The sequence below is a fragment of the Lucilia cuprina genome, chromosome 3 (assembly GCF_022045245.1).
Source record: "Lucilia cuprina isolate Lc7/37 chromosome 3, ASM2204524v1, whole genome shotgun sequence".
Lineage (NCBI taxonomy): Eukaryota > Metazoa > Arthropoda > Insecta > Diptera > Calliphoridae > Lucilia > Lucilia cuprina.
This window is the reverse complement of record NC_060951.1, coordinates 9,169,211-9,193,706: the sequence shown is the minus strand read 5'-3', so window position 1 is coordinate 9,193,706 and position 24,496 is coordinate 9,169,211. Positions and strand designations below refer to the sequence as shown.

At 31.8% G+C, this 24,496-nt stretch overlaps 1 protein-coding gene and 1 long non-coding RNA gene across 2 annotated transcripts in view; one reads left to right on the top strand and one right to left on the bottom strand.

Moving 5' to 3' along the window:
- Nucleotides 1-904: 904 nt before the first annotated feature.
- Nucleotides 905-23,780, bottom strand: LOC111682679 (hormone receptor 4). The gene is given in 7 exon segments (XM_046946140.1): nt 905-943; nt 1,619-3,472; nt 4,224-4,345; nt 4,411-5,826; nt 5,996-6,144; nt 6,205-8,905; nt 22,749-23,780. Coding segments are annotated over 6 exon segments (7,119 nt in total). The 5' UTR covers nt 23,653-23,780; the 3' UTR covers nt 905-943; nt 1,619-1,645.
- LOC124418772 overlaps nt 16,800-24,496 on the top strand; it is a 30,448-nt gene continuing 22,751 nt past the window's right edge. The window contains exon 1 of the long non-coding RNA XR_006940200.1: nt 16,800-17,081. This is a non-coding gene — a long non-coding RNA (uncharacterized LOC124418772). The remainder of the gene's footprint in view (nt 17,082-24,496) is intronic.

The window sequence follows — 24,496 nt, the reverse complement described above, 5'->3', positions numbered from 1 at the left end:
GAAATTTTTTTTGTTTGAAAATTTTTGTTTTATTAAAAGGATTTTTTTATAGGATTTGTTTGTTTTTTTTTGTAGGTTTTGTTTTAATATTTAAAAAGAAGCCTTGCAAAAAAAAATGTTTTATTTTATAATTATTTTTGTTGGTTTTTTTTCTTTCATTCTCTTTATAGTTGTATTTATGTATATATATATAGAAGATTAATAATTAACAATTACAAAAAAAAAATAAAAACACAGAAAAAAAATACACATTAATTTTTTTTATATAAAAAAAAACAAAAAAGAAAACAATTGTTTAAGCTAAAAAAAAAATAATTATATTATTAATTAAAAAAAAATTATTTGGGATTTTTTGTTTAATAAAAATTAATTAAAAAACTAAAAAAAATATATATATATTTATAAATTTATAGTTAAAAATAGTAATAATAATAAAAGCTTAACAAATACAAGTTTAAACTACGAAAAAAGTCCATAATTTTGTATAGTGTTGCAGACATTTTGTTTTTCTATTTTTAATGTTTATAAAAAAATTATTTAACTTACAATTAAAATTTATAATAATAATTATACACGACGACAAAAAAAAATACACAAATAGTAATAAACATTAATAAAAATAGTTAATTTTACTTAAAGTTTATAAAACAAATTATTAACAATATATTAAATATTGTTTAAATTTATTTTTTTGTTTTATATATAAAAACTAGGACAATAGAAAAAAATACAATTTGTATACAAAATATTTATTTATTTAATTAATTATATCAAAAAAAATATTAAACAAAAAAAAATACTTAAAAATTATATAAGCAAACAAAGCATTTTTTTAATAATTAAAAAACAAGACATAAAAAAAAGGTGGGGTTAACAAAACAAGGGGAAAAAAGGAAGGTTTTAAGGGTTAGGGGGGGGGGGGTAAGTTGGGATTGTTGTTAAAATAATAAAATGTTTATAAACAAAGTTTTCAGTCCTCAGGTAACAATGTTTCAAAAACAACAACAGTAACATTGGTGGCAGTATTGTTGCTGTTGTCAACAGCATTATTCTGTTCATTTGTTAACTCTAAAGTATTTGTAAGGGGATTAGTAGTAGTTTTTGTTTTAATAACATTCATTTTAGTTAGAGAAGTACCCATACTACCACTACTACTACTACTACAACTACTACCACTATTAGGTGAATTATGTTTTATTATGTTGCCAACAACAGTTTCAGCAAGATTTGCTGTTTCTTGCTGTTTTGTTTTGCTAGAAAATCTACTGGTTAATGAAGTGTTTAATGAGTTTTGTGTCAACATTTTCATAGTTGTTGACACGGCAGTCCTTAACAGTCCGCTACAGCTGGCTGTTTGTAATGAAGATGCACATTTATTATTATTAGTATTATTTATAGTTGTATTAGTTTCTTCCGTTTGTGTTTGTGTGGTCACTAAATGGGGTTTAATAGAGGGAATTTTAAGATTTGTATTAAAGTTTGTTGTTAAATTACTGTTGTTGCTGTTGTTACATATAGTAATATTGTTTATAAGTTTGTTAGTATCAAAAAATGTTGCTGTTGTTGTTGTTGTGGGGGTTGTTGTTGTTTTTTCTAGTAAGTTGGGATTGTTGTTAAAATAATAAAATGTTTATAAACAAAGTTTTCAGTCCTCAGGTAACAATGTTTCAAAAACAACAACAGTAACATTGGTGGCAGTATTGTTGCTGTTGTCAACAGCATTATTCTGTTCATTTGTTAACTCTAAAGTATTTGTAAGGGGATTAGTAGTAGTTTTTGTTTTAATAACATTCATTTTAGTTAGAGAAGTACCCATACTACCACTACTACTACTACTACAACTACTACCACTATTAGGTGAATTATGTTTTATTATGTTGCCAACAACAGTTTCAGCAAGATTTGCTGTTTCTTGCTGTTTTGTTTTGCTAGAAAATCTACTGGTTAATGAAGTGTTTAATGAGTTTTGTGTCAACATTTTCATAGTTGTTGACACGGCAGTCCTTAACAGTCCGCTACAGCTGGCTGTTTGTAATGAAGATGCACAATTATTATTATTAGTATTATTTATAGTTGTATTAGTTTCTTCCGTTTGTGTTTGTGTGGTCACTAAATGGGGTTTAATAGAGGGAATTTTAAGATTTGTATTAAAGTTTGTTGTTAAATTACTGTTGTTGCTGTTGTTACATATAGTAATATTGTTTATAAGTTTGTTAGTATCAAAAAATGTTGCTGTTGTTGTTGTTGTGGGGGTTGTTGTTGTTTTTTCTATGTTATTTGAAGCCGCCTGATTATTTGTATTTATTATACAACTACTACTATTAGTTAAATTAGTATTAGTTTTAAGATTAGAACCTAAATAATTATTTGTAATGGTAGTGGTAGTTGTTGCTGTCGCTGCTGCTGCTGCTGTTGTTGTTGTCGTAGTAGAGTTTAAAGAGGCAGTGTTTGTTAAACATGTTGCTGTTGATGATGAAGTTGTTACATTGGCAAAATTTAATTTTTTAAAAGGCAGTGTACACATTTTACGTAAAGTTGGTTGCACTTGCGGCACTACCAATATATGAGACTGTTGTTGTTGCTGCTGTTGTTGTTGTTGTTGCAACTGCTGTTGCTGTTCTTGTTGTGCTGCAATTTCACTTAATGTAGCCAAAGTAACGGCAGTCTTTAAAACTTGATCTGGTGTTCTTACATGTAAAGTTTTACTAGCTGTTAATCCCGAGGAGGTAGTTGCTGCAGCAACATTTAATGTTGCTGGACGTTTAGACATCAATGCTGTTTGTAATATTGAAGTATAAGTTGTCGTCGTTGTTTCTTTGCTAACTGGCTCCTCTGCTTCTACGGTATAAGTTCTTTTATTTTCCTCCTTAAAATAAGGATAATTTTTTGTTAAACTTTCATTTGGCATTCTAGCAATTTGTTCGGCCGCAGCTGTTAAAGTAGCTAAAGTATTTGCTGCTCCCGTTAGTAAAGAAGTCTTAAGGATTGATGTTGGTTCCAATAATTGTGGCATGGGCTTAATATGCAACTCCTCCTGTTCCAACTCCATGGGTTGGGTTTCATCTCTCATTTCCTCCTCCTCCTCCTCTCTATTTAACAATTCTTGCTGCTGTTGCTGTTCTTGTTCATCTTCTTCTATACCCTCCATATATTCCACATCTTGTTCAATTTTTATTTGTGGCATTTCTATAATGGGTAAACAATTTATTCTTTCTCTTAACTGCTCATTTGTTACTTCTCGATTGCTGCTGCTGTTGCGTTTGTTGCTAAGATGTTCTTGTTCTTTTAAAAGATTAATTTCCTGTGTTGCTCTTGCTGATGTCTCATAAGGCGGTTGTTGTTGTTGCTGCTGTTGTTCGGCATTTGTTAATAGACCACGTTGAAGCATTTGCTACCTTATACTGGCGGAGTTGAGAACGAAGGGAACGTAGAACATTTTACTTTCCAATAAAAGACTAGCAGCAGCTTGGATCTGAAAGAGGGAGATTGAGAAATATTAGCTATTTTCAAAAGAAGAAACATTTTAGAATAAAACTCAGTCTTAGTTCAGTTCTAGTTCAGTTCTTGTTCAGTTCTAGTTCAGTTATAGTTCAGTTATAGTTCAGTTCTAGTTCAGATCTAGTTCAGATCTACTTCAGTTCTAGTTCAGTTCTAGTTCAGTTCTAGTTCAGTTCTAGTTCAGTTCTAGTTCAGTTCTAGTTCAGTTCTAGTTCAGTTCTAGTTCAGTTCTAGTTCAGTTCTAGTTCAGTTCTAGTTCAGTTCTAGTTCAGTTCTAGTTCAGTTCTAGTTCAGTTCTAGTTCAGTTCTAGTTCTAGTTCAGTTCTAGTTCTAGTTCAGTTCTAGTTCTAGTTCAGTTCTAGTTCAGTTCTAGTACAGATCAGTTCTAGTTCAGTTCTAGTACAGTTCAGTTCAGTTCTAGTTCAGTTCTAGTTCAGTTCTAGTTCAGTTCTAGTACAGTTCAGTTCTAGTTCAGTTCTAGTTCAGTTCTAGTTCAGTTCTAGTACAGTTCAGTTCTAGTTCAGTTCTAGTTCAGTTCTAGATCAGTTCTAGTTCAGTTCTAGTTCAGTTCTAGTTCAGTTCTAGTTCAGTTCTAGTTCAGGTTCTAGTTCAGTTCTAGTTAAGTTCTACTTCAGTTCTACTTCAATTCTAGTTCAGTTCTAGCTCAGTTCTAGTTCAGTTCTAGTTTAGATCCTTAAAAATATCTTAAATATTTGACAACTCACCTCTGGTATGTGGGAGAGTAGTTCATTAAGGCGGGCTTGTGGATTTTGCGGCGATGAATGTTGCAAAAATGTACGCAACACTTGTATATAACGTTCCTGTATACTTTCCAGTTCCACTTCTGCTGGAAAACAAAGAAAGAAATATTTAATAATTCCACACTTCAGCCATCCTTCCAATCTTTCTTACCTTTATTCAAGAGTATGTAGACTTTCAAACAAACATATTCTTCCATTTTTAATTTAATACGCCGAAACATAATGGTTATTTGTGTCATTTTATCCACCATATGACCCACATCCAATTTCAGTTGTTCCATAGCAATCGGCTGACCCATGAGAGTAGTTAAACACGTTTGCAGGGTCGTTAGATGGGCATTAACTTCGGCCACAAATTCGGGATCTTCTTTGTGTACTAAGGCAGGATGTGTTGTTATGTGAGGAGGTGATGTTGACGAAGCATGATTGTTGCTGTGGTTGTGCTGCGTTGGCGAAGAGGATGACGAGGAGGCCGAAGAATTCGAAGAAGTTGAACTGCTGGTCGAAGTGGCCGAATGGGAGGATGAAGAATGCCGTTTACCATGTAGTGCCTGATAGGCGGCTGTGGTTAGAATGAGAATTTCATGCCATTTATCCGTAAGAAGTTTGGTATGGATTTCCACGGGAATTTCCAAATAGAAAGGCAGTTTCTTAGTCCACGACACCAGTTTGTGAACAATCGAGTCGCCAATGTTGCACAGTTTTTCACTGATTTCCGATTTATCTTCAAGAAATTCGGAGAAATGCGGCAAGGTGGCTATGTCCTCCATGGCATCACAGTCTATCAGAGTTTGTATCATGGATAGCGAATGCTCGTAGGAGATCTGACGATCTTTAGACGAACTAACCGCCGAATCGAGTCGGTGACGTAGGTGCACTATCTCGCTAGGATTCGTGAGAGCAGTCTTAAGTATGGTACCATTTACCAAATGCGAGGGTATTTTCATAGCAGTCTCTTGGGGCGTCGTAGGTCTTTGTGAAGCTGCTGACGGCTGGTGGGCCACATGTTGCTGTGGCGCCACTGAGGCGGCATGATGATGTGATATTTGCTGTTGCGGACCACTGGCAACGGGACTATGCAGTGGACCTCCGGGACCACCCGCTGACGCATGCAACGGATGATGGGGAGATGCTAAATGCGGCGGAGGTTGTTGTGGCGGCCCAAGCGGTGGTTGCGATTGTGTTGCTTGCTGATGATGTGGTGAATGCATTGATTGTTGCTGCTCTTTACTCATGAACATGGGCTTCATTTCACCTAATAATTTGGTTTGTTGCTGATGGGCGGCTGCTGCCACAGCGGCAGCAAATTGTTGCTGTTGCAATTGCTGCTGTTGCTGTTGTGGCATAAAGAGATGTGCCTGATGATGATGCGGTGACAGTTGTGTCTGATGATGATGCTGCTGATGCAATGGTGAATGTTGTTGAGGCGACTGCTGTTGTTGTTGCTGCTGCTGCTGTTGTTGTTGTTGCTGCTGTTTACTCTTCTTATGTTTCTTGTACTTGACCTTGTAGAGATTGTATACGGCGCCGCTATTGCGACCGCCTGGCATACGATCTTCACGAACAGCTAGAGAGAATAAGATATAGTAAAGGATCATAAAATAATTTATCTTTTATATTTAAGGTTCAAGGCATTCGAAAGCGTTTGAAATTTCAATTGAAATACTTTTAAATTTTATGGAAATTTCAAAAGATTTCGAATGCGGGAATCTGTTTTTTGTTTGTTTCTCAATTACCTTGCAAGACCATGCCCTGTTCAATACATTTTTTGAAACGACAATACTGACAACGATTTCGTTGAGCTTTGGTTATTTCACAGGTGCCATCTGCTACGCAAGTGTACACCCGTCGATTTTGTACGGTACGCTTAAAGAAACCTTTACATCTGTAAGAAAAGACAAATCAGTAAACTAGCAAATTGCTCCCAAGTTTCCTCCAAACTTACCCTTCACATGTAATAATACCATAATGTAAGCCCGTGGCCTTATCCTCGCAGATCATGCATACCAACGGCTGTTCATCTTCATCGGTTGGTTCATGTGGATTATCTAGACCTCGGCCTAGACCGGTGGTATTTGAGCTACCACCTCCCCAGGGCTGTTGCGCTGCACTTAGATTGAGAGCGTGTAGTTGACCAGGCGGCAATTGTGAGTAGTCTCCGGCCCATAGTCTTTCCATATTAAGAGCACCGGGCGTACGAAAGGCATGTGGCGGTCTTGGTCGGTTGTCTTGTATTCTCGTTTGACCCAGTGACAACAGTAGTTGAGCAGCTTCTTCGTTATTTTGTGGCGAAGGTCCTGGGGTATGTGTGGGCGTTAGAGATCCAGCTGAAGGTGACGAAGAGGATGTATTCAACGATGACTGTGACGAGTGATGTGGCTGGGATTGTAATGACGAGGGCGGCGCTCCACCGCCCATTTGTTGATGTGATAAATGATGCTGTTGCTGCTGGTGGTGATGTGAATTTGGTGACTGACTGGCCGAGCCGGCTGAAGTGGGCGGTGCCGCCGGTTCATAGCCCCAAACCATGGTACGCACTCCACAACTTTCTCCCATGATGACGGTGGGAGTACCTCTGGGTGGTGTTTGTGAGGGTGTTTGTGGCGATAGTTGTGATGTTGAGGAGGCTGATGATGAAGAGTGATGTGGCGAAGGAGATTGGCCGGGACCACCCGGTCGTATGCTGCCCATGGGACCACCTATTACCTCGGGTTTCACACCATTAATGCGGGCATTTGATACCCAAACCATGCGCTGAGCCGCAGCTGCTACTGCTGCAGCTCCCGGCTGCATTAGTTGAGGCAAACCAGCAGCTGCTGCTGCTGCCGCCGCCACCTGTTGCTGCACTTCGTTTTTGACACGAAATAATAACGCTGCATCCCGATTCGGATGCCTTAAATTTTGCAGCGATGCAGGATGCATTAAGGCTTGAGCCATGTTACCCAAAGCCTGGGGTGGCAATTGTGGCGGCTGAGGTCCTTGTGGAGACTGCTGTTGATTTGGCGGCTGTTGTTGCATAAAATGATGCGGCGAATGATGCCTCTGGGGACCATTACCGCCATTTCCAAAATTGGGATTATGATTTTGCATTGTTGGCGGTTCCTTTTTAATGCGCACATGTTGACCGCCCATATTCTGTTGCGGTTGCATCATGTGTTGTTGTGGCGATTTTGAGGATGAATGTCTAGAACTGGGTGACATTGAAGCACTCGGTGACATTTCTCGCGTTGCAGGATTATTTTGTCTAGACATGGCGGCCGCTTGTTGTAAAAGTTGTAGCTGTTGTTGCTGCGTTAAATGTTGCATTGACTGTGTGAGTAAGTGGTGATGTTGGGGTGGCAATTGCAGATCATGAGGAGGACTATTTTTGCGCAACTGAGGTTGGGTCAGCTGTTGATGTAAATGATGTGTTGTGACTATTGGTGGTACGGGCGTAGGATTAGAATGTTGTTGATGTTGTTGTTGATGCTGCTGCTGCTGTTGATGATGATGTTGCTGTTGTTGCGCAGAGCTGGTATAATGGCTGGTAGTTGAGGTGCTGTGTAGAGGAGATGGCGTAGATGTGGTTGTTGAAGCACTAACAGCTGTGGAATATGGCGAGTGTGAGGGTTGGGGCGGTAGTTGTGGTTCAGACTTAATACGAGATGGTGTTACTAAAACAGTAACATGTTGTTGAGACTGGGTGGGTGTTTTACCACCCTGTTGTTGCTGTTGCTGCTGCATGAGTTGTTGATGTTGCTGCTGCTGTTGTTGTTGTTGCTGATGATGATGGTGATAGGCCATCATGCGTGTGGGTGAAGCTAATATTCTTTCCTCTTTTACCGAGCGTATAACACTCATATTGCTGGCAGAATTATTGTTATTATTATTACCTCCCTGTACTGACCCTGTTGCTGAAACCGCACTACTGCCCGCTAAACTTGCTCCCAGCATACCATTGGCTGATAATGTGGGTGAGGAAGTGGTAGTCGAGGGTTTATCATCCATGGAATCGGGTGATGCTCGACTACTGCCACCACCATTACTCGTACTACTACTGGCATTACCATTATTATGGGGCGGTGTAGGTGTGGCGCGATTACTTAAAGGTGTCCGTCGTTCATTACTATCCGCCGCTGCCATTTCTGTATTCATGGGCGGTGTAGTTCGCACAGGGGCAGGCGGTGTCATCATTGTTGTGGCAGTCGTCGAAGCCACCACACCACACGACGATGATGAATGAATTTCAGTCTGTTCTTGTTGTTGTTGCTGCTGCAATTGTTGTTGCAACTGTTCATTTTTAACCGCCACTGCGGCTGCCACTGCTTTAGCGGTAGCCACAACAACTTCAGCCGCCACTTGAGTGTTTGAACAGGTGGCAGGTGTTGTGGTGGTAGTTAGAGATGTGGTAGCGGTTAGTGTTACCAAGGGTAGGGAACTGGCGACATTTGAGCCACCACCACCTCCTACTCCACCTCCTCCACCGGTATCACACATTTTTGGCGACATGGGCGCTAAGAGGTCCGGCGAAGAGGTTGAGGTATCGGCTACTGATTCACCATCACTGCTGCATCTTGAATCGATTTTACGTCGTTTCAGTTTTAGATCCTGAAAAAGGCTCATTTTATCGAGCTCGCTGTAAGGGCCACGGCTCAGTGTCATAATTCCTGAAAAGAGACAAAAACGAAAAGAAATGGAAAAGATTGATGTTTTAGTTAGGGGTTTAAGTTGTTCTTTTTTTAAAGGTGAAAAGAGGAGGGGAATTTTAAAATAGTCTTAGATTAGAGTTAAGTATTATAAAAGTGTTATACTAAAAGTTAAAAGTTTTGATATTTTGATAACTGTTATACTGGGAATTTTACTTATTTTTCCGATGTGTCACTGTTATACATTGTTATAAACTTCTCTGTAAAGTTTTGAAAGAAAATATGTTTATGTTTTATAACAGTTAATCTCACTGTTATAAAACTGTAATACTAAATGAAATCTATACAGTTTAGATATATTAGAATAAAAAATTGTTCTATATATAATAGTTTAAAGATCGATTGAAGTGTTTTGCAGCAGAATTTGTTTTATAGCAGTTTTTCCATAACTGTTATAAAACTGTTATACTATAGAATAAGCATATTTTCCGATATTTAAGAATAATAAATTGCTGTCGAATTCTATATATATAATTTAAAGGTGTTAAAATTTTAAGTATAACAGTTTTTGCTAACTGTTATACTAATAGAAGTCCATATATTTTTTGATATTTTATAATTATAAAGTGTTATAGATTTCTATACCAATGTTTAAGGTTAAGAATGGGCGGGTATAACAGTTTTATGCTAACTGTTATAAAACTGTTATACTGAGACAAATTTTTATTTTTCTTATAATTTATAATGAGGATTTATTTTCTAGTTTTGTTTATATGCTTAAGAAAACTTAGGATGTGTATAACAGTTATTTCTACTATTTTGAAACTGTTATACTAAAAGAAAATTGTTAATATTTTACATTTTTGTTTAAAAGATTGTTTATATGATCAATATAAATGTTTGAGTTTAAGAAAATATGTTTATAACAGTTTTTCCTAACTGTTATAAAACTGTTATACTAAGATATAACCTTATTTTTTCGATTTTGACCAATGATAAACTGTTAGTTTTCTACACAAATATTAAGGGTTAAGAAGATGTGTGTATAACAGTTTTATGCTAACTGTTATAAAACTGTTATACTAAGACAAATTGTTATTTTTCATATATTTTAGAATGGAAATGTATTTTCTAGTTTTGTTTATATGTTTAAGAAAACTTAGGATGTGTATAACAGTTATTTTTACTATTTTAAAACTGTTATACTAAACGAAGATTGTAAATTTTTTAAATTTTTGTTTAAAAGATTGTTTATATGATTAATATACATGTTTGGGTTTAAGAAAAGGTGTGTATAACAGTTTTAGCTAACTGTTATAAAACTGTTATACTAAGAGAAAACTTTCTTTTTCTGATTTTTAACAATGATAGTTTGTTCTTAAGTTGATTATTTGTATATGAGGAATTGTATTATATGTATAACAGTTTTTGTTAACTGTTATAAAACTGTTATACTAAAAGAAAAACAAATATTTTAGATATTTTTGTTAAGAAGATGATTGTAAAACTTTTATTTAAAGATTTTTCATATATTTTAGCTTAAAAAAAACTGTTATGCGTGTAATATTTTTATAAAAAATTGTTTGTAAATGAGTGATATATAACATGTTAACATATTTTGTAACTTTTTTTGATTTGCGAAATGTTAATTGTGTTCTATTGCATACTTCCCTAGGGTTTTATTATTCGGTGATCGCTACTTAAAGAAAAACTTTCATAACTAAAGGCACAAGAAATTAGCAAAGTAATAAGATCTTAAATAGAAGTTATTTTGTAAAAAAAAAAAATATGCAAAGTTAGGGCGCCATTAAACAGCTGTTATTATAACAAAATATGTACGATCAGCTCGAACTTATTATAAGGAACAAGTTTAACAAACAACTTACAAGATCATATTACAATTGTTTAACTGATCGACATAAAGTTTATGTCATAAACACTTTTCTCTTTTTCTTTACAATTTTACACTTTTAAAAGACTTTCTCTCTTTCGCTTGCTCTCTCTCCCTCTCTCTCTCTTTTATACTGGAAACCTACACTCAAAACAAAATTAATAATAATTTGAAAAAGAAAAAAAAAGTTTAAAAATTTGGGTCTTTTAAAGGTGGTTGAACTTGTGTTTCTTTCTATTTGTGTTCAACTTCTAATGTTTTATTTTAACAAAATATTATAACATTAATTCGAAATTAACAGCTAAGAAAGTTTTAACCCTAAAAAGAGCCCAAACTAGGAGAGGGGGTTTTAAAAAGAAGTTTTCTTTTATTAGAATAAATTTATATGGGAATAATGATAATGATTTTGTTAAACAAAGAAATGTTTAAAAATCTTAACAAATTTTGATTTTTAAACAAAAAGTGAAAGTATGATGGATTGTTAATATTTTTACAAAAAATAAAAAAATCTAGAAAAATTTTTTAAAAATTTTTTTTACATAAATCTTTTTACTATATGGTGTTGAAATAGTTATTACTCGAATTGTTTTTATAGTTTTTAGTAGTTCTCTTTAAACTATTTTAATTTGTAGTAGTTTTTTACTTTAACTTTTAAAATGTGTCTGTTAGACTAACTGTCTGTCTGTCGGCGTGTTTTGCTAATTGTGTTTAGTATATAGCATTTTTTTTTAGAGGTCAACAGGAAAACAATATTAAATGCAAATTTTTATTATTATTATATTAGTTTTTGTTGTTTCAAATCTTTTAAAGTTTTTCTAATACAGAGATTCTTAGAGAATATTTCTTTTAAGATTTTTGCGGAAATATTTAATTAAATATTGAATATTTTTTTTTTTCTTTAGCAAAATTTTTCGTTTTTAATTTGGAACTTGGAAAGAGCACAAAAACAGGTGTTAGAATTCAGAAATTTTTAGTTTAAAGTGGATTCGTTTAAAGGTCGTTAATTAAAATTAGGCTTAAAAACTAAGACACGCTTTTAGCAAAAATAACAAAACTTGTCTTACATAAGACCTATTTGAACTTGAAAACTCTAATTCGAATTCTAATAAAAACTGAAAACTATTCTAACAGTTTTGAACTTGAAAATCCAAACTGGCTAAATCATCTAACTCAAATTCTAATCAAAACCAAAAAACTTTTATAACAAAATTTTGCAAAAATAGTTGAAACCTATAAAAAAGTTGCAACTTTAGTTAAACATATCTTAAAGAAGGTAGATCCTATAACAGTTTTTAAAACTTAATTTTAAAGTCAACTGAATGATCTTTCAGATGACATAATAAAATTTACAAATTAAGTTATCTTAAGGCTGTTGTAACGTCTCAAATATGAACACAATCATACGCTTTTTTCTAAACTTTAGTACACGATATCTCTAGAATCTAATTAAGATTTATCAAAGGGAGAAGAATATATACACAAGATTAAAACTGTCTTTTTAAGTCCACTAAATGATCTTTCAGATGGTATAACAAAAATTACAAATTATATTATCTTTAGGCTATGGGACACCTGCATATGCTAGGGAATTGTCAGGTTAGTATTCAATGGTTGTCTGTCATCCCGTAGATTAATCTTTATGATCATGAGAATGGAACTGATGCGATGGATTATGTGAACGATTAAAAAAAGTGTCCATATATTGGTGATTAGTACTGATTTAGTATGTCTTTTTCGCTTCAGGGAAGTTCCTCGGTGCTAAGGGCTCAAATCGGCGGCTGGACGCCGGTAATATTTTTCAAGCCGCGCCGCCGCAGTCTTCTTTCGGCTCAAAAGCTAAGCCGGCTTAAACGTAGCCGTTGATAAAGATTGAAATCACACATGTATATCGGAAAATAAAGTCAGAACAGAGTTGCCACTATTTTAAATTATTATTGCAAATTAAAAAGTGTTGCCACACAATATTGTGCTAATATTAAAATTGTGTACACTATTATAAATGTTCATTTTTCTGCAGAAAAAACTTATATAGAGACAGCGTTCTATATAACAGACTATTCTACAGAGATTTTTCAATATAATAAACGCTTGTAAGGTAAACTTCTGAAGTAAAAGTTAAATTGAGATGAAAATTTTGCTGCCGCAGATATTTTCTATAAGCCGTCGTCACCGCCGACCGAAAATGGTTGCGCCACCGCCGTCCATCATTTTGCATCGGTTTGTATTTCTGCTCGGGAGTCAGTAATAGATGTTGTGATCATTTTCTTATGAAAAGTTTTAAATACTAGTTTGTTCTTTGATATTAGACACATTCTCGAGAAATCGTGTACTAAAGTTTGAAAAATCTCTGATTATTGCTCATATTTGAGACGTTATAGATAATCTATAGATAATGGTCTAACTGAATGGTCTAAAAGACCATTCAGTTAGACCATTAGAATACAGTTTTAATCTCTTATAGATGTTCTTCCTTCTTTGATATATCTTAAACAGATTCTCGAGATTTCGTATGCTCAAGTTTGAAAAAATCTGAGGTTTTTTGTTCACATTTGAGACGTTGCAACAGCCTATAGATAATTTAATTTATAAATTTTGTTGTGGCATCTAAAAGTCTATTTAGTGGACTTAAAAATACATAATTAATCTCTTCTATATGATCTCCCTTCTTTGATATATCTTAAAAAGATTTTCGAGATTTCGTATACTCAATTTTGAAAAAATCTAAGGTTTTTTGTTCATATTCGAGACGTTTTATTAGCATTTAGCTAACTTTATTTCCTAATTTTGTTATGTCATCTGAAAGACCATTCAGTAGACTTTTGTATATGTTCTTCCTTTTTTAATATATCTTAAACAGATTCTCTATATATTGTGTGTTCAAGTTTGAAAAAATCTCAGGTTTTTTTCACACATGAGATGTTTTTCACATATGAGATGAATATGGGGATAGTTTTTTGTCACTTTTTTTTAGAAAAACTTTTGAAGAAATGATTCTTAAACAAATTGGTAGATTTACAAGATCTGTTTAAACACCATTGATACCGTTATATAGTTCTACCCACACTCACCTATTCAACCATTACAAAACACAATTGACATATTATTGTTAATGCAAATTTACATATAAATATTTTGAAATATATTTATGACTTTTAACAGTTTTCTAAAATACCTTAATAAATAAATCATTTAACAATGTTTTATGTCCAAAAAACTCAATAATTTAAAAACAATAATAATTTGTTTTGGAAACAAAATAAAATAAAAAAATCACGCTAAAAATTATGTTTGAAAAAAACCTTGACAATGAGAGAAATATATATTTGTTTTGTTAAGTTTTAGCATAATAAATTAAATTTTAGATAAAACTAAACATTAATGTAGAAAAAAATATAGAAACAACAAAACATAATAGAAAAAAAGTTATAGTTAATATTAATTTTATGCAAAAAAAAAAAAACTAATATTTGGAGAAAAAAACAAAACATGACAAACTGCACACAACAGTTAAGATTCATTGATAATTGAAATTTAAAATATTTCAAAATTGTCATAAAAACAATCTTTTCAAAGTTAATTCCTAAAAACTATCGCTTTTGAACTCTTCTTTTTACGTTACTCCTATGCTTAGTTGTCTTTTTAACAATTTATAAAGCCTACTTTTAGGCTGTTTAATCCCTTAACAAGAATATTTAAAAAAAATCTCTTTTTTCAATAAAAATTTTTCAGAATCTAAAAAAAAACAAATATTTCTTTAAGAAAACTGCAAAGCAAAATTATCTTTTAAATACTAACGGTTATTAGTCATAATTAATTTGCATTAATTGTTAATTATTTTTGCCAAGTTATGACAAAAGCTAAAACAGGTTCGTATACGTTTAACAGAAACTAATAAAATACTGGTGTCATACCATTAAACAAAAAACAAAAAAATTGCTTAATAATACTTCCGTAAAATGTGTATTTGATATTGTTTAAAAACATAATAATAACAACAAAAAAATAAAAACAAAAGAAGAAATAAACAATTTCGGAGGTGTGTTTTTAATTTATAACAAAAAAATTTCAGTTCAAACAAAATTATAATTCAAATACTAATTCATTTATTTACTTAGCAACATGTTGCTAAACATCAAGCAAACAAAAATTTCAACAAGTTCTAAAACCCATATTCATATGTAATTGCCTCATAAAGTTACTGAGTGTTTATTGTAGGAATTTTGTATGAAAAAAAACTTTATGAATACGGCGGTAACAATTTAATTTATTTATATACTTAGCAACATGTTGTTGCAACATAAATTCCATAAGTGAATAAACATTTTACAAAAAATGGTTTCTCTAGTTCACTTTTTTGTTAATTTTAAATTTGTTCTTTTTTTTAAATTTTTTTTATCAATTAATTTTTCAACAAATTGCACTTCATTCTCTTTATTAATCATTGAAATTTATACACAATTTGTAATGACTTGGTGTAGGTCGCTCGCTTGTTGTTGCTATATTTATTTTGCAAATATTATTTGTACTTTGTTTTTGCACAGCAGACATACTGAAGGAGAGAATGAGACGAGAAGAGTTATAAAAAGTCGCAATGTTTACAAAAACAAATAAGTATTGCAAAATGTCTAAGGAAGAGGATGCCAGATGGTAGAGAATTAAATAACCGACTAACTACCGAACTAACTAGCTAACTAAGTTATTAATTAACTTTAGTTAGTTAATAACTAACTAACTTATAAACTAACTAATAAACTACAATCTGCAATATAGATGTGTCTATAGCCTTTACTATAGAGATGTCTATAGTGTGTACTATAGAGATGTCTATAGTCTGGACTATATAGATGTCTATAGTCTGGACTATAGAGATGTCTATAGTCTAGACTGTATAGATGTCTATAGTCTGGACTGTAGAGATGTCTATAATACGGACTATATAGATTTCTATAGTCTGGACTATAGAGATGTCTACAATCTGGACTATAGAGCTATCTATAGTCTGAACAATAGAGTTGTCTATAGCCTGGACTATAGAAATGTCTATAGTCTGGACTGTAGAGATGTCTATAATACGGACTATATAGATGTCTATAGTCTGGACTATAGAGCTGTCTATAGTCTGAACAATAGAGTTGTCTGGACTATAGAGCTGTCTATAGTCGGGACTATAGAGCTCTATGTAGTCGGGGCTATAGGGCTCTCTATAGTCGGGACTATAGAGCTCTTTATAGTCGGGACTATAGAGCTGTCAATAGTCTGGACTATAGAGTTGTCTATAGTTGGCTACAGCCTGGACTATAACTACCAAACTTACTTATAAACTAGCTAACTAACTAAATAACTAACTAACGAACTAAATAGCTAACTAACTAACTAACTAACTACATACATACCTACCTATCTAACTTACTAACTAAGTAACTAACTAACTAAATAACTAACTAACTATCTAACTAACTACCTACCTACATAACTAACTAACTAACTAACTCACCCACTAACTAACTAACTACATACCTACCTAACTTACTAAATAACTACCTACCTAACTTACTAAATAACTACCTACCTACCTAACTTACTAACTAAGTAACTAACTAACTAACTAACGAACTAACTAACTAATTAACTAACCATTACTAACTAGCTAACAAACTAATTAACCAACTAAATAAATAACCATTTATCTGTCTATATATCTATCTATCTATCTATCTATCTATCTATCTATCTATCTATCTATCTATCTATCTATCTATCTATCTATCTATCTATCTATCTATCTATCTATCTATCTATCTATCTATCTATCTATCTATCTATCTATCTATCTATCTATCTATCTATCTATCTATCTATCTATCTATCTATCTATCTATCTATCTATCTATCTATCTATCTATCTATCTATCTATCTATCTATCTATCTACCTACCTATCTACGGCCTACTCACGTAGCAGTTTAAGATTAAACATATTGGAATGTACGACTCTTATATGAGTTTCTTATTCAAATTGTTGCTTTAGCTAAATATTCCTAGATATTTTTATACCCTTGGTGCATGAAACAAAAAATCAAACATCTGGCTACTCTATTGGATAAAATGCAAACATTTAAATATGGTATTCTTTTTCGCTTTTTGCACGCCTACTTAACAGTTGAGTGCTAACAAAACACGTGGTAAGATGCATTTCAAAAAAAGTTTCATATAATGCGTTATTAAACAAAAAAATCACAAATAATATGTAATAAAAAGAACAAAAACCTATAATGTAGTAATAAAGTTATTAGAAAGAAAACTAAAGGTAAGTAAATAAACTATTACATGATTATGTAAAAAACTGTCATTTTATCTTTATTAAATTGAAAAAAAAAACACATACCCACAAAAAAAAACACAAGAACTAACATTGTTACTATTTTAACGTTTAAACATTTTCACATCCACTCAAATGTAAAGTTTATTAACCTTTTTTTGAGTGATACGACAGTTTCTGTGTGTTTGGATGGATGTGTGTATGTTTGTATAGTTGAGGCTTAAAATTTACACATTACTATAAACAAACAACACAAGTAAACATACATACTTATCGGTCATACAAACATAACTGTTGTTTACCCAGTAATGAAAAAAACAACAACAATAAAAGAGGGAAAAACACTAACGAACGCAATAAACTCATGAAAAACAATAACAGTGACAACAACAACAATAACAGTATATGATTATGTAAATACAACAAAAAACTCCTAACGTTGGGGAGGTGATTGAAAGAGAAGAGAAAAAAAAAACAAACTAAGTAAAGCCTATGTGTTGCTTTATCATAGAAAAAACGCCTAAATTAGACACACTTATTAAACATAATCGTTTTGGTTGTATTATTTTAAAATAATTACATAAAATATTAATAAAAAGTGTCCTAAACAATGCATTTTAAAGCAAAGTTTTAAAGTTTATTAGAATATTAATTTCAATGTTTTTTTTTTATAAAAATTTTTAAGTTTAACTTTTTTAATTTATACCATATTTATAAACATTTGTCTATTTCAAATTAATTGCCAGTCATTAGTTCTAATATTATATACAAACAGGGAGATCAAGAATGAAATATAAAAAAAATAAACAAGCAAAAAACTAAAAAAACAACAATAAATATAGAAAAATTGATTTGACACACTTTTTTTCAAATGCTTGACGTAGTGTTTGGGTTTCTGTTTTGTTGTTGTTTTTGTCAAAAAAGCTAAATTGTCATGCGAATGTGAGTGAAAGAATTTCACATTTGCCAATAATTGTTGACAGGTAAACAGTGACTGTTAAAGGTACTACTATACTTTTAAATTTAATTGACAGATTTTTGATGTACGGATGATGTATTTGGTTCCAAATATTGATGAAAAAAACTCTCATTTCTTTTATGTTTCATTCACTAGTCAAGGTCTCCACTACAGGTACATAGGTACAATATAGTCTGCAATACAGAAGATAGATGCTAAAGTCTGGACTATATGGATGTCTAAAGTCTGAATTGTAGATTCTTCTACAGCTTGGCAATTCTATAGAACTATAGTCGGGACCATAGTTTTGTCTAGAGACTGGACTATAGAGTTGTCTATAGCACGGGCTATAGAGTTGTCTATAGTCTGGACAATAGAGTTGTCTATAGTCTGGACTACAGAGTTCTCTATAGTCTGAACAATAGAGTTGTCTATAGTCTGGACTATAGAGTTGTCTATAGTCTGGATTATAGAGTTGTCTATAGTCTGGATTATAGAGTTGTCTATAGTCTGGACAATAGAGTTGTCTATAGTCTGGACTACAGAGTTCTCTATAGTTTGGACTATAGAGTTGTCTATAGTCTGGACTATAGGGTTGTCTATAGTCTGGACTATAGAGTTCTCTATAGTCTGGACTATAGAGCTTTCTATATATAGTCTGGCTTATAGAGTTTTCTACAGTTTGAACAATACTCTGGACTATAGAGTTGTCTATACTTTGGGCTATAGAGTTGTCTATAGTCTGGACTATAAAATAGATTATAGTCTTGACTAGAGAGTAATTCATAGTCTGGAGTATATATAGTTGTTTATAGTCTTGGCTATGTAGTTGTCTATAGTCTGGACTATAGAGTAGTCTATAGTCTGGACTAGTTTATAGTCTGGACTATAGTATAGTCTATAGTCTGGGCTATAGAGTAGTCTGTAGTCTGGGCTATAGAGAGTAGTCTATAGTCTGGGCTATAGAGAGTAGTCTATAGTCTGGGCTATATTACAGACTAAAGAGTAGTTTAGAGTCTGGACTAAAGGGTAGTCAATAGAGTAATCTTTAGTCTAGACTATAGAGATATCTATTGTCTAGACTATCGTATTTACTATAGATTAGTCTATAGTCTGGACTATAGAATCGTCTATAGTCTGGACTATAGATTAGTCTATAGTCTGGACTATAGAGTTGGGCATATTCTGGATTAAAGAGTTGTCTATATTCTGGATTATAGAGCTGTTTATAGTCTGGACTATAGAGCTGTCTATATATAGAGTTTTCTGCAGTGTGGACAATAGAGTTGTCAATACTCTGGAGTTGTCTATGTTTTGGGCTATAGAGTTGTCTATAGTCTGGACTATAGAATAGTTTATAGTCTGAACTATAGAGTTGTGTATAGTCTGGACTATAGAGTTGTGTATAGTCTGCACTATATAGTTGTCTATAGTCTGAATTATAGAGTTGTCTATAGTCTGGACTATAAAGTTGTCTTTAGTCTGAACTAAAGAGTTGTCTATAGTCTGGATTATAGAACTGTCTATAGTCTGGACTATAGAGCTGCCTATAGTCTGGACTATAGAGCTGTCTATATATAGTCTGGCCTATAGAGTTTTCTATAGTCTGGACAATAGAAATGTCTATACTCTGGGCTATAGAGTTTTCTATAGTCTGGACTATAGAGTAGTTTATAGTCTGGACTATAGAGTAGTTTATAGTCTGGACTATAGAGTAGTTTATAATCTGGGCTATAGAGTAGTTTATAGTCTGGACTATAGAGTTGTCTATAGTCTGGACTATAGAGTTGTCTATAGTCTGGAATGCAGTGTAGTCTATAGTCAGGACTACAGAGTTTTCTATAATTTCGACTATAGTTGTCTATAATCTGGACTATAGATTAGTTTATAGTCTGGACTATAGAGTTGTCTATATTTTGGAATATAGACTATAGTCTGGACTATAGAGACATTTAAAGTCTAGGCGTCATTACTTGATCTAATTTATCATTCTAACTTTGCCGGCCGGTTGTTATAGTGATCACATATACATACAAATATGTATATAAAAGTTCATAATAAAACCAAAAAAGTACCAACAGAAATCATAGATCGTTAAGCTCACGTAGCTACAAACATTTCTAAAAAACTATGTCTGCTTCAGAACTTATTTCTAATTTTTTTTTATAAAAAATGAATGTCTAAACATAATTTTTGTTAATGTTAAATTCTTTTTGTTGATTTCTTTAAATTAATTTATTTTTATACTGTCTTACGTTCTAGCTCACTCTTTACATTCTCACCTCCCCCCACAAAAAAGCCCTCTACGTTCCCTTCCAAACATTTTCGTTTACTCTTACTCACTACGTATAACAGTATATGTTTTCAGTGTCTATACAAAAATACAGTTTAAATGCTAAGAGATATATACATATGTACATATGTTTATATGAAAGTGTGTATGTCAGCAGCAGTGTGTGTATAAATGTGTTTCAGTATTTGTATATGATTTGAAAATAAACGAAAAAAATAAATGGAAAAAAAAACTATTTGACCCATTTTCATTATCAAGCATAAGATTAATTCTAAACAATACAAAACGTAACAGAATTAAATATACAAAAAAAAAAAAAACAACAACAACAACAGCAACAACAATTGTATAAATATATAATAAATAATTTTTATTGACTCACTTAGAGATACAAAACAGTGCGCTCGCTGCTTTTATGAGACACATGTTTGGTATCTAAATATCAACAACAAAAACAAAAGCAACAAAACTTAATGTTATGTATTATTGTTGTTGCAGCTGTAATCAAGTTTTTTTATATTAATTTTATTTTGTATAAAAAATACTGGTGGCGTTTTAAAATGCGTGAGTGTGAAGAGACTTTATTTAGAATTTTATTTAAACATAAATAAATGCATTTTTATAAAAAAAGAACTTTTTTTATAAAATACATATACAAACATAAATATGTATGTAATCATTTATATATACATAATTATGTTCTTTAAAACTTAAATGATAACAAAAGTTTGTTCTCTTTTTGCTCTTTCACTCCCCGCTCCCTTTCAAAAACAATGGTGGAGTTCTATGTTGTTCACATTATTACATGTGTAAATTGTAACAGTAATTTATGCGTTCACCACAGAGAGGAAGTGCTGTGATAGCAAGTGAGAGAGAAAGAGTGTGAGCAGAGATAGAAAGATTTGTTTATTTTACTTTCAAAGTTAAAGAAATTCTTTCTTTTTTCAAGTTTTTTGATCTTTTTCTTTTTGTTGGATTTTTGTAAAAATTTTCCACTGTTCTATTTAAAAAATTGTATAATTTTTGGTTGATTACCTAATTTGTAAGATTTGGAAATAAAAAAAAAAACAATTTAGATAAATTTAAAATATTTATAAGAAATTACATAAAATGTTAAAGAAAAACTAAATCGTATTATAGATTACTGTACAACAGAATAAGCTATAGAATAGACTATAGTCTGGGCTAAAGAATAGTACACTTTCTAGGCTATAGAAAAGTCTGTACTCCGGCCGAAAAAATAGTCTATAATCTGCACTATAGTTTTTTAGAGAACAATTTATAGTCTTGACTATAGAACAGTTAATAGTCTGGAGTATAGAACATTCTATAGTCAGGATTATATTAGTCTATGCTATAGACCACTAGAAATTTGGGTAAGTAGTAGTCTATAGTATGGACTAAATAACAGTCTATAGTCTGCACTGTAGAATAGTCTATAGTCTGGACTATAGAATAGTCTATAGTTTGGACTATAGAATAGTCTATAGTCTGGACTATAGAATAGTCTATAGTCTGGACTATAGAATAGTCTATAGTCTGGAATATAGAATAGTCTATAGTCTGGACTATAGAATAGTCTATAGTCTGGACTATAGAATAGTCTATAGTGTGGACTATAAAATAGTCTATGGTCTGGACTATAGAAAAGTCTATAGTCTGGACTATGGAATAGTCTATAGTCTGGACTATGGAATAGTCTATAGTCTGGACTATAGAATAGTCTATAGTCTGGACTATAAAATATTTCCACAAATAACTTGTAAGCGATTAAATGTTCTAAACTGTTTTTTCTTTAATATCCTGCTTAGACAACATGTTGCTTTAAATCTAACTTTGCAACATGTTGCCTTAATAAATAACTTAAAAATTAACTTAAAACTATATAATAAAAAAATATATATAAACACAATTTACCTATTGATGTCATAATTTTGATGTAAGTGTTTTGGATAATTTTTAAAGGTGGGAAGATGGTTTTGGGGAAATTTCAATGAAAAGAAAATTTTGTAAAAAAATTTTGTGAAAAAATTTTTAAACAAAATTTCTTATAAATCCAAATAACATCCTAAATTTGGGATAACAGCCAATTTTTTTGGAAATTTCAAAATAATTTTAAGGTCCAATAATAAACATGTTGTTAAGCCAATTGGTTTTTGTTTGTTTTTTTATATAGAAAATTTTTTATTGTTGTTGTTTCTTTTTGTTTAAATTTGGCACTTTTATTACAATTTTGAAGAATTTTTTTAGGTAAATTGAGTTTTTTTTTGAGATCTTTTAACTAGAAAATAAATAAAAAAATTTTATATTAAAAAGGAAGTTGTTAAGGATTTTTTTAAGTGTTTTGCTTTTGGAGGGGGGCGGAGATTGGATGATGAAAGGGGTTAGTTGCAAAAATACTAACGACATATTGATGGTTTTAAACGTGTTGCCTTTTTACGATAATAACAATTGTAATTGTTGTAATGTATATTATTGTTGTTATTGCATTTTGTACACTTTATTGTGGCATTAATCGACGAAGTTGTTGTTGGCGCTGATGATGTTGATGATGATGACGACGACGACAATGATGATGATGTGGGTATGGGAATTTTTGTAAAATGATCAAATTGATCGATATTTTCATTAAAATCCGTTTCATTTGAATCTGTTTCTTGTGCACAATTACATGTTGTAATGGTTGTTGAGTTTAAATTAATATTTCCATTACCATTGGGTGTACATTTCTTAAGAAGAGTCTTATTCAATGGTGTCTTTATAATACAGGCGGTATTTAATGTACAATCTTCTTCTTCATCTTCATCGCCTGTTTCATTATCCTTATGTTCAACAACATTTTGTGTTTGTTTCTTTTCATTTAGTTGAGCTTCTTGCAGCTGATCCTTTTGTTCTTTTTCTTTTTCATTATCTTCATGTTGTGGCTGTTGGTGTTGTTGTTGTGTAGATTTTAAATGATCACCATTGGTTTCCTTAGAATCATGTACATAGTGTTGACCATTTTGTTGTTTGACAGCACATACTGCTGCTGCATTAGTTTTATCAAGTGTTGTTGTTGTTGTTGAGTCTTTGGTTTTAAGGAAAAGATCATTGTGTTTTAAATCACATATATTGATATTGGAGTTATCATTGGAGTTTGTTTTAGTTTTATGAAGATTAAGGCTTGAATTGTTGTTGCTAATGGCAGTAGTAGTAGTCGTGTTGCTACTGCTGCTGCTGCTGGTTTTGTTGTTATTGTTATTATTGTTGCTGCTTGTTGATTTTGTTAATTCAATGGCCGTTAATTGTTGCTGCTGTTCCACACTCATTTGGAAGTTTTATTTTGGGGGTGTTTTTTGTTTGTCTATTAAGTCTTTGCAATTTTTAGTTAATTTTAACTGTTATTTTAACTGGCAACATGTTGCTAAAGTTTTTAAAGGCAACATGTTGCTTGTTTTTGCTTTAATGTTATAACAATTTGTTTAATTTGTTGTTTTAGTTTTAGTTTTTTAGAGTTTTTTATTATTTTAAGGATTTTGTTTTTAATATAAGTTTGGCAACATGTTGCTAGAGTTTTATTTTGTTATTTAAGCCATTTTCTATTATTTAATTTCTATAGATTTGTTTAGTGTTTGTTGTAGTACATTTTGAATGTTTTTTTATATTATTTTTGTAAATTTGTTGCTGATTTCTTTTCGTAGCTTAAGCTTTATGTTGTTAAACATTTAATGCAATGTTTATAAACAAATTAACAGTTTTCTTAAAGGTTTTATAACTTTTATTGTAAAATGTTGTGTTTTTTTCGTTTGGCAACATGTTGCTTAAAGTTTTTCTTTTCAACAATTCACTTTTTTTCACAATTATTGTTTTTAAAGAGATTTTTTTTTTGTTTAAAATCATTGTCATTATAAGGTTTTTTCACTGTTTCCTCTAAACACTTTTTGTTTAGCAAAATGTTGTGCAACATTTCTTTTAAAGTCCAGATTTATTAAGACTTGTTTTAATTATGTTTTACACTGGTTTTTGTTTACTATTTTAAAAACATTCGTCATAGTTGGTTTAGTAACACAAATGTTTAGCCACATGCCGGCAAACATGTTGCTACATAAATTTTATGTTTAATTTTCTTTAGTTTTTCCTTTTTGTAATTGTTTGTTGGGGTTTTTTCACTTG